The sequence below is a fragment of the Prionailurus bengalensis genome, chromosome X, assembly GCF_016509475.1.
Source record: "Prionailurus bengalensis isolate Pbe53 chromosome X, Fcat_Pben_1.1_paternal_pri, whole genome shotgun sequence".
Taxonomy (NCBI): domain Eukaryota; kingdom Metazoa; phylum Chordata; class Mammalia; order Carnivora; family Felidae; genus Prionailurus; species Prionailurus bengalensis.
In genome coordinates this window covers 92,223,558-92,237,679 of record NC_057361.1, presented here as the reverse complement: position 1 = coordinate 92,237,679, position 14,122 = coordinate 92,223,558, and the positions used below count along the sequence as shown (strand labels likewise).

Genomic DNA, 14,122 nt, shown 5'->3' with positions numbered 1-14,122 from the left:
AGTCCTACACCTCCAAGAACTAAATGCTGCCAAGAACCATGTGAGTGTCAAAGTGGATCCTTCGTCGGTCAAAACTCCAGGTAAGAACTCAATCCTGGCCAACAACCTCATTGCAGTCTTGTGAGACCCGAAGCAGAAGACCCAGCTAAGCTGTGCCCAGATTCCTAGTCCACATAAACTGTGAGATAAGTGTGTTAAATTGCAAAATCTGTAGTAATACTGTCATGAAGCAATAGGTAACTAGTACATCTTGCTTTTTTTTAGTACTATAATTGCCCAAAGCCGGACATCCTTAGGACAAATCATCAGTGAAGAATGAAGCAACTTTTACCCTGATGCATGAGTGCCACTCCCTGCATTCCCAAGTAAGTTTAAAAACCTCTCTTCTACAAAAAAAAATTGCATCAAGACAAAAAGACAAGGTTGACACCTGACTGGCACCAAGCCTATATGAATTTCCTTCACATAAGTAGGAATCAAGAAGAAATAGAAGATAACACCTACTTTATTATCTCTGACACACCAGCTGTTTCCTCAGAGGCCACAATCTATATTTCCAGCAAGTACCAAAGGCAGACACTCAAAGGCTCTTAAAACTCCCCTTAGTCTGAGAAATTCTTTTCTACTAGCTGGATGTGTGCTACTTCAAGTAACCACTGTGAATCTCAGTTACCAACTAACAAAATGATAGTGCTGGTTTACAATCAGCTTTTTCTCATAATATGGTCCACAGCTTACCTACATCAGAATATTTGGAATATACTTGTTAAAAAAAAGAAGATTCCTGGCCCCACTCTCACCTCAAATTTTGTGAAACTAGGCCCAAGAATCTGCCTTCCTAACAAGCACCATTTGAGAACCATGGGGTTACATAGTTCTAAAGTCACTTCTAGCAATTAAAAAAAAAAAAAAAGGATTCTGACTTGGATCAAACCTCCGAAGCCTGAACATCTCAAAATACAACATATCTTTTTGGTAAAATTTCTCTTCCCCCAATAGAAAATGGATCTCCACATACATATGTGTGGGTATGTCAAGCCCCTTCCACTTTCAAATGATGATGTTGATCTTGAGGTTGACACCCCCTTTCCCTTTATTACCTATTACAAGCTGAACTCTTGTAGTCAACATGGACATCCTCACTGCCAGTCAGCGCATGGTTTCTGTTCTTTTTGGAACCACTTCGAAACAATTCAACTGCAGTCTTCAACTCTTCTTCATCCACAAAAAACACATCTTTATAGAGAATTTCATACAGTACAGCTAAAGGAAAAAAAGCCAAAACTCCAACTGTCAAAGTAAGATCTCTTTATGACAATGTGAAAACAGCCATAAGCCAGTATACAATTTCAATAGGTGCCAACAAAACAGCTTAGAAGAGTTACTTACGGTGGGTCCCTCAATTTAAAGATGGGAAAACAAAATCATCTGAAACACACCTAACCATTTGTAAAGCTTTCACATACCCTGGCAAACAGCTGCACTTGACTGAAATTGTTTTGAGTACACTGAATCATAATGGCCATTACTTGAATAGCAGAGTAGAATCTGAAGAAAAACACACAGAACAATTAAGTGAATGTTACATATCTTACAACCATGAACTACTTGAAATTAAATTGCTAACCAGAAATTGAGAATGAATGTTTTTTAAAATGTGATTTTTTTTAGATCCCACATATTAAGTAATATCACACAATACTTGTCTCTGACTCATTTCACTTAACACGCCAATTATATCTCAATAAAGCTGAGGAAAAGTGATTTTTGAAATCTGAGTAAAGATAAATGCTAGCTATAACTTTCAAAAGAGATGTTCTCAAAAGTGACTTTTAAATGCCAAGATTAAAATCACTAATAAGGCTACACTGCATCTAAATCACATTCCCATTAATGTAGCCAACAAGTTGATTTGTGAATTTGCAAAAATACAGAACTTTTACAAATTGAGTAAATCTAGTAGAAATCCTAACAGAAGTCAAGAGACCCAGCTTAACTTTGAAAAAGGACTGCAGAAATTAGTCAAATATCCAAATACTCCAAACTCAGATCATGAGGACAGGGGGAGACTTAATTTACTCAAAAGGTTATCCATTCTACCGAGTAGTAATATATGAATACATTATATAGGAACAATACTGCTAAAGAGACTTTCTTAATGAATTAAGGCACTGAGATAGCTACAAAAGGAGTCAATTTCTTAGCTGATCTTTAGTCCTAGTTTTCCCAAACAATTCAAAGCCATGCTTACTAACCAAAATATTTTAGTAAAAATGCTTGCAGGCTCTGTATGATGAAAACTGTCTGAATTAACAGCTCCAAAACCTTTTTAAATTTTGGTTCAAAAATCTGTCTTGAGTAAGGGATATATCTAACCATAAGTGTATTTTATTTCTTTTATTTGAGAGACAAAGAGTGTGAGTGGGGGGGGGGGGAGGGGGAACAGGAGGAGAGAGAGAATGAATCTTAAGCAGGCTCCAGGCTCAGCACGGAGCCTGACATGGGGCTTGATCCCACAACCCTGGGATCATGACCTGAGCCAAAATCAAGAGTTGGACACTCAAATGACTAGAGCCACCCGGGCACCCCAACTCTATCTGATTCTGAAGCCACGTCTCGTATTAGCAACCTGAAGGACCAAAGAGGATTCTCTTGTGTTCTATGGGAGGATGTTGCCACTGAGCTTCTTTGGCAGAAAATTCCAAGTCCCCTGTTTGCTGCCTTCCTGCCTAATCTGGGCTAACTTCTTCCAATAATAAAGTTCTCTACTTCAGGTCTATTATTCTTCCCTAGCCTTTTTTTGAAATCACAATTCCAACTCCACCAGTATAAACCATTTCAGAGTATTGAGGGCAAGTGTCAAGCTAAAGTAACTCACGGTAAAGTTTAAATTATGAAGTTTCACACCACTCTGAGCACTCTGAGGGGTTATTTCCATTTAAGAGTTTATTAATCCAAAATAAAGTGAACAGATTTTGAGCAGAGAAGCCCTGTGTAATTTGGACTAGAAGAACTTGGAACTCCAACTAACAAAGGTCAATAACTGGAGGCAGTTGTTAAGGAGTAGTTAAAGGAATCCGGCTAACCAGAACTAAATAAATAAGCAAGAAAAAACTCCAGAGGTAACAGTATAGTTTCTTTATTCGTGTGGCAAGAAGTTCCATTTTGATTGGAAGAGGTGTCCCTGGTGGTATTGGTATCCCAACATAAAATAATAGTTCTGATACATACTTGTGGGTAGGCAAGTATGATATAATGGCATTAAACTAGTAAAAAAAAAATGAGGTAGATCTAGATTACTGATGAGGATAGGTGAAAACAAGTAATATGTTTAGTATGAGCCCATCTACATTAAAAACATTATATAAATGGTGCCTGGGCAGCTCCGTGAAGCATCCGACTGGCTCAGATCATGATCCCCTGGTTCCTGAGTTCAAGCCCCACATTGGGCTCTGTGCAAAAAGCTCGGAACCTGGAGCCTACTTCGGATTCTGTGTCTCCCTCTCTCACTGCCCTTGCCCTGTTGGCACAGTCTCTGTCTCTCTCTCAAATAAGCAAACATTAAGAAGTTTTAAAAAATGTTGCCTGAAATATATTCCATGGTGTGACACAAGCCTTAAAAAGTCAATTACTGTATAGTCTATACTAACTAATCAAATAATTGGGATAAAAGGTTTTTTCCTTAAAAACTTTTTGGGTGGCTCAGTTAAGCATCTAACTCTTGGTTTCAGCTCAGGTCATGATCTCAGCTTTGTGGGATCCAGTGCCCTGTGGGGCTCCACCCTGAGGGCAGAGCTGGCATAAGATTCTCTCTCTGCCCCTTCATCCCCCCTCACTCTCTCAAATAAACAAAAACAAAAAAAACCCCAGATTTTTTGGAAGAAACACTGTATACTGAAAAACAATCTGTTTAACCGCTAAGAGTTCTCAACCAACAAAACCGCTTCCTACTATTTTCCAAGCATCTTACTGGGCAGTAGTAGCACACTGGCCTGCTCTCAAGAAACTGAAGATTTAGGAGAGAAATAAGCATGAAAACAAATACAATGTGATTAGAATTACTTGGGTGATGCTAGAGGAAGGAACACAAAGGGAGGAAAGAACTCCAGGGGAGTTGGGAGTTTCAAAGGAGTTAACATCGGAGATACAAAGGAAAAGAAAAAAAGTGTAAGTCGGAGTATCTGGAATCAAAATATACTAAGGTTGTAAGACAGTGAAGATGAAAAGGGGACTAAATGCCTAGCTTCCAGGTTTGAACCTTATCTCCTAGCCAACAAGGAGCCAATTGAGGTTTGGTTTTTTTGGGTGTTTTTTTTTTTTTAACCTATTACAGGACTGGTAAGGTAAGGTCTGTTCAGGAGGGTGGCTAACAACACTCAGGATGACTAAATGGAGAGGTAAAGGCTGGTGGCGGAGAAGCTTGGCATTTAGACTATGCTTCCCCCCCTCCCATTAATTAGGTAACAAAGAATGATTTCTTATTATCTTGTTAAGCCAGCAGCATCATTCAATTCTTTTATTTTAGTAAACATTCACTCATCTTCTTACCTTGTCTTCATAGCCATTATCTGTGACACAAGTTGGAGGCTTTCCGGGACAGCGATAAAGAATGAAATCCCGACTACACGGGTAGAAAACAAAGGTGGTTGAAAAGAGATAATTTAGTATATCCAAGAAGATAGTTTATAAGAACAAGTATCTGGGCTTTCACACTGCCCACCTTATTCATATAAAATAATCTGAATGTTTAAAGAGGCTAAATAATGTTAACTCAAAGTAGATAGCCAACTTCTCTAAAGTCCTATGGATTTCTTAAACATATCTTAATTTGGGAAAAGGAGAAGTAAAGAAGATAGGTTCCCAAATGTATGTGTGTTTCTGAGTTTTGGGGGCTCCGCACTTATTTAAAGCATAGGCTGGCAAATTTTACTTGGTAAAAGACCAGATGATAAGCATTTCAGCTTTTGCAGGCCGTATGGTTTGCTCAACTTTGACTTTGTAGAATGAAAGCAGTCAGACCCTGATAAACAAGCACAAATGACTGTGTTCCAATAAAACTTAATTTACAGACACTGAAATCTGAACTTCATAGAATTTTCACATGTCATGTAACAGTACTCTACTTTTCATTTAACCATTTATAAACTTTGAAGAAAGCATTCTTAGCTCGAGGGCTATACATAAAAAGAAAGAAAGCCAATTTAAAAGCTGGCCCTTGGGGCGCCTGGGTGGCGCAGTCGGTTAAGCGTCCGACTTCAGCCAGGTCACGATCTCACGGTCCGTGAGTTCGAGCCCCGCGTCAGGCTCTGGGCTGATGGCTCAGAGCCTGGAGCCTGTTTCTGATTCTGTGTCTCCCTCTCTCTCTGCCCCTCCCCCGTTCATGCTCTGTCTCTCTCTGTCCCAAAAATAAATAAATGTTAAAAAAAAAAAAAGCTGGCCCTTGACTTAAAAGCAACAACTGATTAGTCACTTGCCCAATGCCTCTTCTATACAACTTCTTGATGGATTTAGTGAGAAATGAGCAGACTGCAAAACACTAACTTGAATGAGTACCCATAACCAGAAGATTCAGACTATACCAAGGTATATGCCATCTCACCATCCTAAAAACTGTGAAGGAAATCTTATGTACAGATCAACTTCCTCAAATGAACAAGATTTCCACTAGCCTCTATCCTACATTAGAGAAGTATTTTTCAATAGTTCTGTGCAACCCCACAGCTTCCAGAAATGCCACTTTTGCTATTTTGGGGACCAAAGTGATAGAGCAGTGTTTCTCAAAATGTTCATTATCATGTGCCTAAAGAGCCTTTTTATTTTTAATTTTCCTATGAAATTTTAATACCAGAGATATACCATATATCTGCTTATGTACCGTAACCCTCTGAAGGACTACAAACCACTATAGTATCTAACATCTTTTTGTCTTCAAGAACCAATTTCTACCCTCTTGGAAGCTATATTGCCCCACTAAAGATGCATTGAAGGGGCACAAAGTTAAACAGACAAGAAGTCTAAGATAGACATTCTGATTTTCTACAGGAATACCAGCATTCCTTAAAGTCCTTTATTTCATTCAAATGGACACAAACTCTAGAGGCTCTCCACCCAAAAGTTAACACAAATTAACTTTACTTAGACATCTTCATTCTACAGATCATTCCCAAATCCCAAAGAGCCTTTAATAGAAACTTTACACACAATGACACGTATGCACTCAGTCTTTAAAAAAAGATTTAACTTACTTATAAATTAGAGAAAGAGCTCTTATTTCCAGCTGGCCAGCACTTTCCTAAACATAAATAGTACATAAACTTTTAAAAAACTTTCTGTAGCTATCAGGTAAAAGTTTTGCAAGTTCAACAAGTTATTTTGGATGCTTAGAGACGTTTTAAATGAAGAATTTGTAGAACACACTATAACTTGTTTTAAGATATTGTGTTACTCATTTACATAAACTTATTCTGAAACTAATAGTCCTAAAGACCTTCTCAGTCAACTATGAAGTAACAAGGACAGTTAATAGGAGAGATTTAAAAGGCACAATAAAAATGGAATTAGTGTTAAGATTATGAAGTTAGCAAGGTATTTAGTAAATGCTAAGTCCAGAACTATGGAATTAATCACATAAATTATTTTTAATTAAATATGTGTTTATGAAGCTTACTCCCACATAAAGGATAACTACAAATCAGGGGAACTGTTGAATAAAAAATGTAACAAATGACCTCTTGTAACATTCATTGCCATCCCTCCTCCCCCATTAAAGTGAAAGGACTTAGGCTTGTCCTGTTTGCAGTCTATGGATGATAAAATTGTTGACATAGAATTCTCAACATTCAACACAAAATAGGTCAATTGCCAGCTTCGAAACTTTTGCAAGAACTATTTGATTCAACACAGCTGGCTACTTAAGAAAATAGGTTGCGTCTAACTAAAGCTAAGGCGACACAGCTGAATGAATACTTCGGTTTACTATTCCAAATACTCTGAAAAGATTAAACCCCCGTATTTGATCTTACCTTGGGATCTCCCAACCGTTCCAGGTATTTCTCAAAAGATCCCTCCACATACTTCAAAAATAAAACAAACTTGACTTAACCAAATACATAGCATTACTAAAATCTGATTATATTCTGCAATATTACCCTCCAATGGGTGTTTGTTCAGCTCAACAATTATGGTATTCAAGGACTATTTTGCACAGCACCTCAAGAAGATTTGCACATACACAAAAGTTATGAGTGGAGAAAAGCTGGACTTTAAAACTGTCCTAGGAATTGGTCCTGGCTTATCCACATACCAGTGCATTTCATCAAATGGTAATGCTTTTGAGTTTCTTTTGAAATGCCAATTTAAGTAACTTGACAATTTTCATAAATCATGCAAACCCAATAATCACAAGGACTTTAAATTTTGACAGGAGAGATGCATTTACAAAGTTAAACTGAGGAACTTAAAGGGAATTTCATTAGATTCAGAAAAGCCTAGGGCACAAGGGAACTTCTTGGGGTAATAGAAATGTTCCATATCTTGACTGCAATGGCAGTTGCAGGACTATGTATTATTGCCCAAACTGAAAATGCCAAACTTAAAATGGTAAATGTTATTTGTGTGTAAAATACACCTCAATAAAAGTAAAAGTCAATTTGGGCAATAGAATATATGTCTAGTTTCATGTATATATTATCACTGGACTTGAAGATCAAGTTTCAATTTTGCTCAATCCCTTTTTAAACAGCTTGCGGTATAACTGACAGACAACAAACTGCACATATTTAAATGGCACAAATACATTTTGACACATGTACGCACCCACGAAACCATCATGACGATTCTGATAGTGAATATATCCATCACCCCCACAAGTTTCCTTGTGTCCCTCTGTAACTCACACCAACCTCCAACCACTGATCTGCTTTCTATCACTACAGACTGGTTTGCATTTTCTTAAGTTTTATATAAAGAAAATCATATTCTGTATGCACTTTGGGGGAGGGTCTGGCTTCTTTCTCTTGGCATGATTATTCTGAGATTTATCCATGTAAGTTTTAAAATTTTACACAAGTCTTTGTTACTCAAAACAAGGTTACTATTACTGTATCAGGAACAAGAGCAAGCATCACTTGGGAGTTTTGTTAACAATGCAGAAATCTTGGGCCCCAGCTCAGACCTACTGAATCAGAATCTGCACTTTAACAAGATCCCCAGGTGATTTGTATGCACAAAAATACTTGAGATGCACTGTTTTACACCATGGTCTTGTATTTGAAGTAATTCATGAATAATCTTTTCCCCAGGTGTTGTAAAGACTGTAATTAACTTTAACCTAGGTAATAAGCTTTAAAGTCAAGAAGGCTTGACAGTTTTAAGATTCACTGAAACCTGTTGAGAAAATTAAGAGTAAACCTCGAACAGCAGGCTAATGCCCATAATATACAGTGAGAAGAAAACAGTACTGGAAGGGCTGAAAAAATTTTTTTAAAGCCTCACAAGAGGGCACACTTCAAACCAGACCTTGATAAAACCTCATTCCATTAATAAGAATTCAAATACTTCAAAGTATGCAAAATGTCTTCTAAAAGTTGTTTTAAAGCCAATTGTTAGTGGCAGAGTACCTATTACCAGTTTGTCACATGAAAAGGTAAATGTTTAGAACTAATTTGTTTCCTTACAATTAGGTTTTGTAAGACTATTCATATTGGCTCAAGAATTGTGCACAGAATTAAGAGAACAGAGGGGTTTTCCCATTTGTACATATTTGAAAGTATACATTAAAATATCAACATAGCCAAACTCTTTGTGAACTATGATTACTTGTTCGAGGAACAGTGGTATGGATGTAGTATACAGGACACTAGTCAAAATGTAACGTTTTAGGGTTTGGGAGGTTTGGGGAGGTCTATGGGGAGCAGAAAGTAGTGGGAAGGATGCAGACGAACTGTCTTAATTCTCAATTAGAGTACAAAATAGTCTAATTCTGGAGGTCTAGAGGTATGCTAAAGGGAAGGCAGCTGAAAATTAAGTATTTGCTATTGAGAGGAAATTGCATGACATAATTTTCATCATGTACACAGCTCAAAATTCATTTCCCATTTACTACACACTCTACCGACATCTCTACCTTGCTTATGTGTTCTACTTACAGACTCAAAAGTTTGTTGATTTTCTCTCATATAGGAGACACAAGCCTTCCTGATTTCCAAATGATGGACCTGGCTGCAAAACAACTAAAAAGAGAAAGACCAGCTCACTCTCAAGTCATTTGAAATAGCTATCAAATTAAAATGATGAACTGGACACTTAAGTCCACCTTATTCAAAACATATGTAGGACATGGGAAAATTAGGTCCTGACCTTACTAAAATGTTTTTGCCACCCTTAATGAGATTGGGGAGAGATGGTTTGGTCTTACCACCCCCACCCCTTTTCTACTCATGGGCACAGCCTATGAGGTTTCCTTAGGCATAAAATTTAGAGAAAGTAGGGCTGCTTATAAAGGATCAAGATTCATTTCAAAGTTTCTGTAATCCCATCCTTATTTCTCTTACATTCCAAACTGGCATTTAGAGAACAGAAAAGACAGCAAAGGCACAGCAATATATTTGGACTGATCAGCAAAGGCCTACACCAAGCTAGTAAGTGCCAGGTAGACCCGGAAGTTTTTACTAGGAAGAGAAAGGGGATTTTTTTTTTTTTTTGGTGGGCTACAGGTCTTCTAGCTACAGTAGCGTGCCATGTTTCAAACCCTGAAAACTCAGTATAGGGAAGATACATATTTTCCTTTTACCTGCTCCGAAATAGCCCGAAAGAGGCAAGAGGCATCCTTGGCAGTCAGCTTTCGAAACAGCCCTAAGCTGCCTAAATATTCATCCATTGATGTCTCATTCAGAGACTTCTGGCCGCAGTACTTTTTCCATCCTTTATGCATTTTGCCAGGGGTGGGGGTGAGGATGGGGAGAAAGGAACACAAATGCGGCAAGAAGGAAAAAGCAAGGTGCAGGTAGGAATGGGTAGCAGTGACAAGGGCTTGCTTATGCAGGTATCCGGAAAGCAGCCCAGAGTCTAGGGATGAGAAGGCAGTTGTCAGCGCTGTAGAATCCTGGCACTTCTCAGGAGCAGGAGAAGCAAAGGGCTGGCTCGCCCGGTACAAGTCGGGACCCTGTGAAAAGAAGAGGAAGAGCCGATGCTCCTAGGAATAGAGAACTGGACTTGAGAAGACATGGGAGAAGGCACCTGCGGAGCTACCTTGTTGGGGAAGGATGGGATTTACGCAACGAGCCCAAGGTTGAGAGAAGTATGCACAAGCAGCTGAGCTTTGGGACCAAAAGGAAGTCGAGTCTGCAGCTTAACTCAGGGCAACTGCGGCACGAGGCTGCAAAGGGACTGCAACAAGGCTCAGGTGTGTACGATGCAGCCTGGCCCACATTATATCGCTTTAAGGTCTCTCGCCCAAGTTCCCTGCTCCTCTCATAATTTCATGGAGATGAGAGAAAAATATTCTAAACCTAAATAACTAGTAAGCTTCTGTATTAAGAACACCTTTAAAGACTACATAGGCTGGTGTGGGGGGGGGGAGGGCAAGAGTCTCCCTTGATCTATAGGGGCAGAAATCACAGTTCAAGCAAGTAAAATGCCAAAGCAGATTTCTGGATACTTCCGGTATGGGAGTTAAGTAATTTTCTCATTTGGTTCTCCTATATAATAATAACCCTCTGCTAGGATCACAGAAACTAAATCCATTAGCTATGCTAGGAAACACTGATACAATTCTTGACTAATGTCCTCAAATTATTGTAGAGCATTAACAAAAAGAGACGATGCAAAAATGGTTTCTTAAAAAATGAAAACAATGGAAGTTTAAATTAAACAGCATGAAAGGAATGTCTTACCAACAACATTTCAGTGTATTAGAGCACTTTTCTGGGAAAACTACTCTAGAGTCTAAGAAAACCAATGTAAACAGGACCGTATTTGTGAGGTTCAAAAACAGAACTGATCACTTGCATTACTTGATTCCACTGTCAAGTGTCTCCTTTTTATTAAATGCCAAAATCAAATTCCTTAATTAAGCTGCTTTGAAAATTGTTTTTCTTATATCTGTGGATCCAGTAGTAATCATGACCACCGTGCCTATAGGAAAAGCATCAATAATCAATCTTCTAATTTAAGAATGAAATAAAAGCATGATTAAAAAACAAGTAAAATCCTGACTTCTTTTAGCATATCAATTTGAATTACCTTAATTTCTTTTTTAAAGAAACAATAACACTAGGGAAATTATGCCTTTTGAAAAACCATGAAACATGGTTTGGACAGAGGGATCACCATCTTTTTCTAAGGCCACAAATTCATTGAGAAAAATTAAGAGTTATAAATGAAAAAGTTAACTCATTTTGGGAAGTTTTTACCTGTAGAAAAGAATACAAATTCTTCACATTTATCGCTATTTACACTAAAAATAAATACATAAAACTTCAATTAGTACAAATCCACATACTTCATTTTGAGGAAGGAAATCAAAGGGAAAACTGGAAGAAAAAGAGAACCAGAAAAGCAATAGAAGAGCAGGAAATAAAATAAAAATTAGAGACAAGGAAACAAAAAGAAACAGAGGAAGAAAACAGAAGAAAAAGGTGGATACGGAAATAAAAAAGAAAAAAAGAGAGGAACATACAGAGGGGGCACACAGAAAAGACCCACACAAATATGGTTAACGGATTTTTGACAAAGGTACAAGAGCAGTTCAACAGAGAAAAAGACACTATTTTCAAATGGTGCTGCACAATCCCATCCATATATAAAATAGAAAAAAATGGTCTTTATACCTCATCTTTATACAATTAATCTTCTATAACTTAATTATAATTAAAATGGACCAAAGGCCTAAATGTAGAACAAAATTTCAAAACTTTCAGAAGAAAGCATAAGGGAAAATCTTCAAGACCTTGAGTTACGCAATGAATTCTTAGATATAATAAAAATTAATTGGACTTTATCAATATTAAAAACTTGTGCTCTACAAAGGACACTGTTAGGAAAATGAAAATGGCAAGCCATAGACTGGAAGAAAGTTTTATCAGTATATATCACACGTCTGACTAAAAAGCTTTGTATCACAAATATAAAAAAAATTCTCAAGTCAACAAGAGTAAAACGATGATACAACTAAAAAATGCCCAAATGATTTGGGGTGCCTGAGTGGCTCAGTCGGTTAAGTGTCCAACTTGGGCTCAGGCCATGATCTTGATGTCTGTGGGTTCAAACCCCGTGTCAGGCCTTGTGCTGACAGCTCAGAGCCTGTAGCATGCTTTGGATTCTGTGTCTCCCTCTCTCTGTCCCTCCCTGTCCACGCTGTCTCTCAAAATATATGTTGAAAAAATTTTTTTAAAAAACGCCCAAGTAATTTGACTACACATTTTACCAAAGATATAGGAATGGCTACTAAGCTAAAAAGATGCTCAACATCATTCATCATTAGGAAAACACAAATTAAAACCATTAAGAGGTATCAATTCACACCTACGAGAATGGCTATAATACACAGACCAAGTATCAGCAAGGATGTGGAGAAACTGAAACCTAAGTGAAAGAAGCTAGATGCAAAAGGGGGTTGATTCGAAAAGAGATAGGATTATACTTATATGAAATATACCAAACAAGCACATCTACAGAAAGCAGATCAGGGCTGCCTGTGGTTGGGATATGAATAGGTATTGACTGCAAACAAGCACAAAGGATCTTTTTTGATGTGATAAAAAAATGTTCCAAATCTGTTTCTGCACATTCCTGTATATTCACTAAAAATTAGTGAATTGTACACTTAAAACTGATCATTTTAACAGCTTTTTAGTTTACATACCCTGTAATTCAAAGTATAATTTCAATAATTTTTAGTACATTGAGAGTTGTGCATCCATCGGCACCATTTTAGAACATTCTCATTACACCCAAATGTAACCACATCCCGTACCAACCGCTAACCCCCTATGCCCACAAACTCCAGGTAACCACCAATCCACTTTCTCTCTATATTTACCTATTCTAGACATTTTACATAAATGGGATCATACAATATATGGTCCTGTGTAACTGGCTTCTTTCACTTAGGTTTTAAAGGTTCACCCATGGGCAGCTCTTTCTGCCCATGGATCCTGTCCCCATGCTTTAATAAAACCTTTTATGCACCAAAAAAAATAAATAAAAGGTTCACCCATGTTGTAGCATGTATCAGTATTTCAATCCTATAGTTAAACTATACTGTATTTTATTTATCCATTCATCCATTAGAACTAATGTGGGTTGTTCCCACTCTAGCTTTTTATGACTAATGCTGTCAAACATTCATGTGCAAGTTTTTGTTTGGACAGGTTTCTATCCTCTTGGGTAACACCTAGGAATGGAGTTGCTTGCTGGATCAATGTTTACCGTTCGAACAACTGTCAGGCTGTCCTCCACAGCAACTGCACCATTTTACGTTCTCATGGTGTATGACGGCTCCCATTTTTCCACAACCTATCCATAATTACAGTCCATCTCTTTACTATAGCCATCCTAGTGGGTGTCAGTGGTACCTCATTGTGGTTCTGTTTTCCATTTCCCTGATGGCTAACAATGCTGAAAATCTTTCATGTGCCTCTTGGCCATTTGTAGATCTTTAAATGAGATACCATCACATACATCTTAAAATGACTAAAATTTTTTAAAAACTGACAATACCAAGTGTTGACAAGGATGCAGAGCGACTGGAACTCTCATATGTTGCTGGTGTGATATAAAATAGTACAACCACTCTAAAAACTGGTTTAGCAGTTTCTAGAAGGTTAAACAGAGTTGCTACATGACCCAACAATTCCACTTCTAGTTATCTACCCAAGAGAAATGAAAACTTCAGCTCACAAAAAACCTGTATATAAATGTTTATAGCAACTTTATTCATAATCATGATTCCCCCCAAACTGGAAACAATCCAAATATCCTTCAATTGGTAAATGGGCAAACTAGCACATCCATACAACAGAATACTTCTCAGTATTAAATGCATACTAAAAGAATGCATTTATGACATAATGGAAAAGACCAAACTACTGAAAGGGAAACCAGATCAGTTGCTGGCAATAGT

General features: G+C 37.6%; 1 protein-coding gene across 1 annotated transcript in view; it reads right to left on the bottom strand.

Annotated features, from left to right (window-relative positions):
* ALG13 (ALG13 UDP-N-acetylglucosaminyltransferase subunit) overlaps nucleotides 1-14,122 on the bottom strand; it is a 63,020-nt gene that overhangs the window by 32,440 nt on the left and 16,458 nt on the right. The window contains 10 exon segments of the mRNA XM_043570803.1: nucleotides 1,101-1,263; nucleotides 1,467-1,548; nucleotides 4,549-4,621; nucleotides 6,246-6,292; nucleotides 7,023-7,073; nucleotides 9,147-9,230; nucleotides 9,791-9,973; nucleotides 9,976-10,008; nucleotides 10,010-10,126; nucleotides 10,129-10,162. Of these exon segments, the coding sequence (XP_043426738.1) occupies nucleotides 1,101-1,263; nucleotides 1,467-1,548; nucleotides 4,549-4,621; nucleotides 6,246-6,292; nucleotides 7,023-7,073; nucleotides 9,147-9,230; nucleotides 9,791-9,973; nucleotides 9,976-10,008; nucleotides 10,010-10,126; nucleotides 10,129-10,162 (867 nt within the window).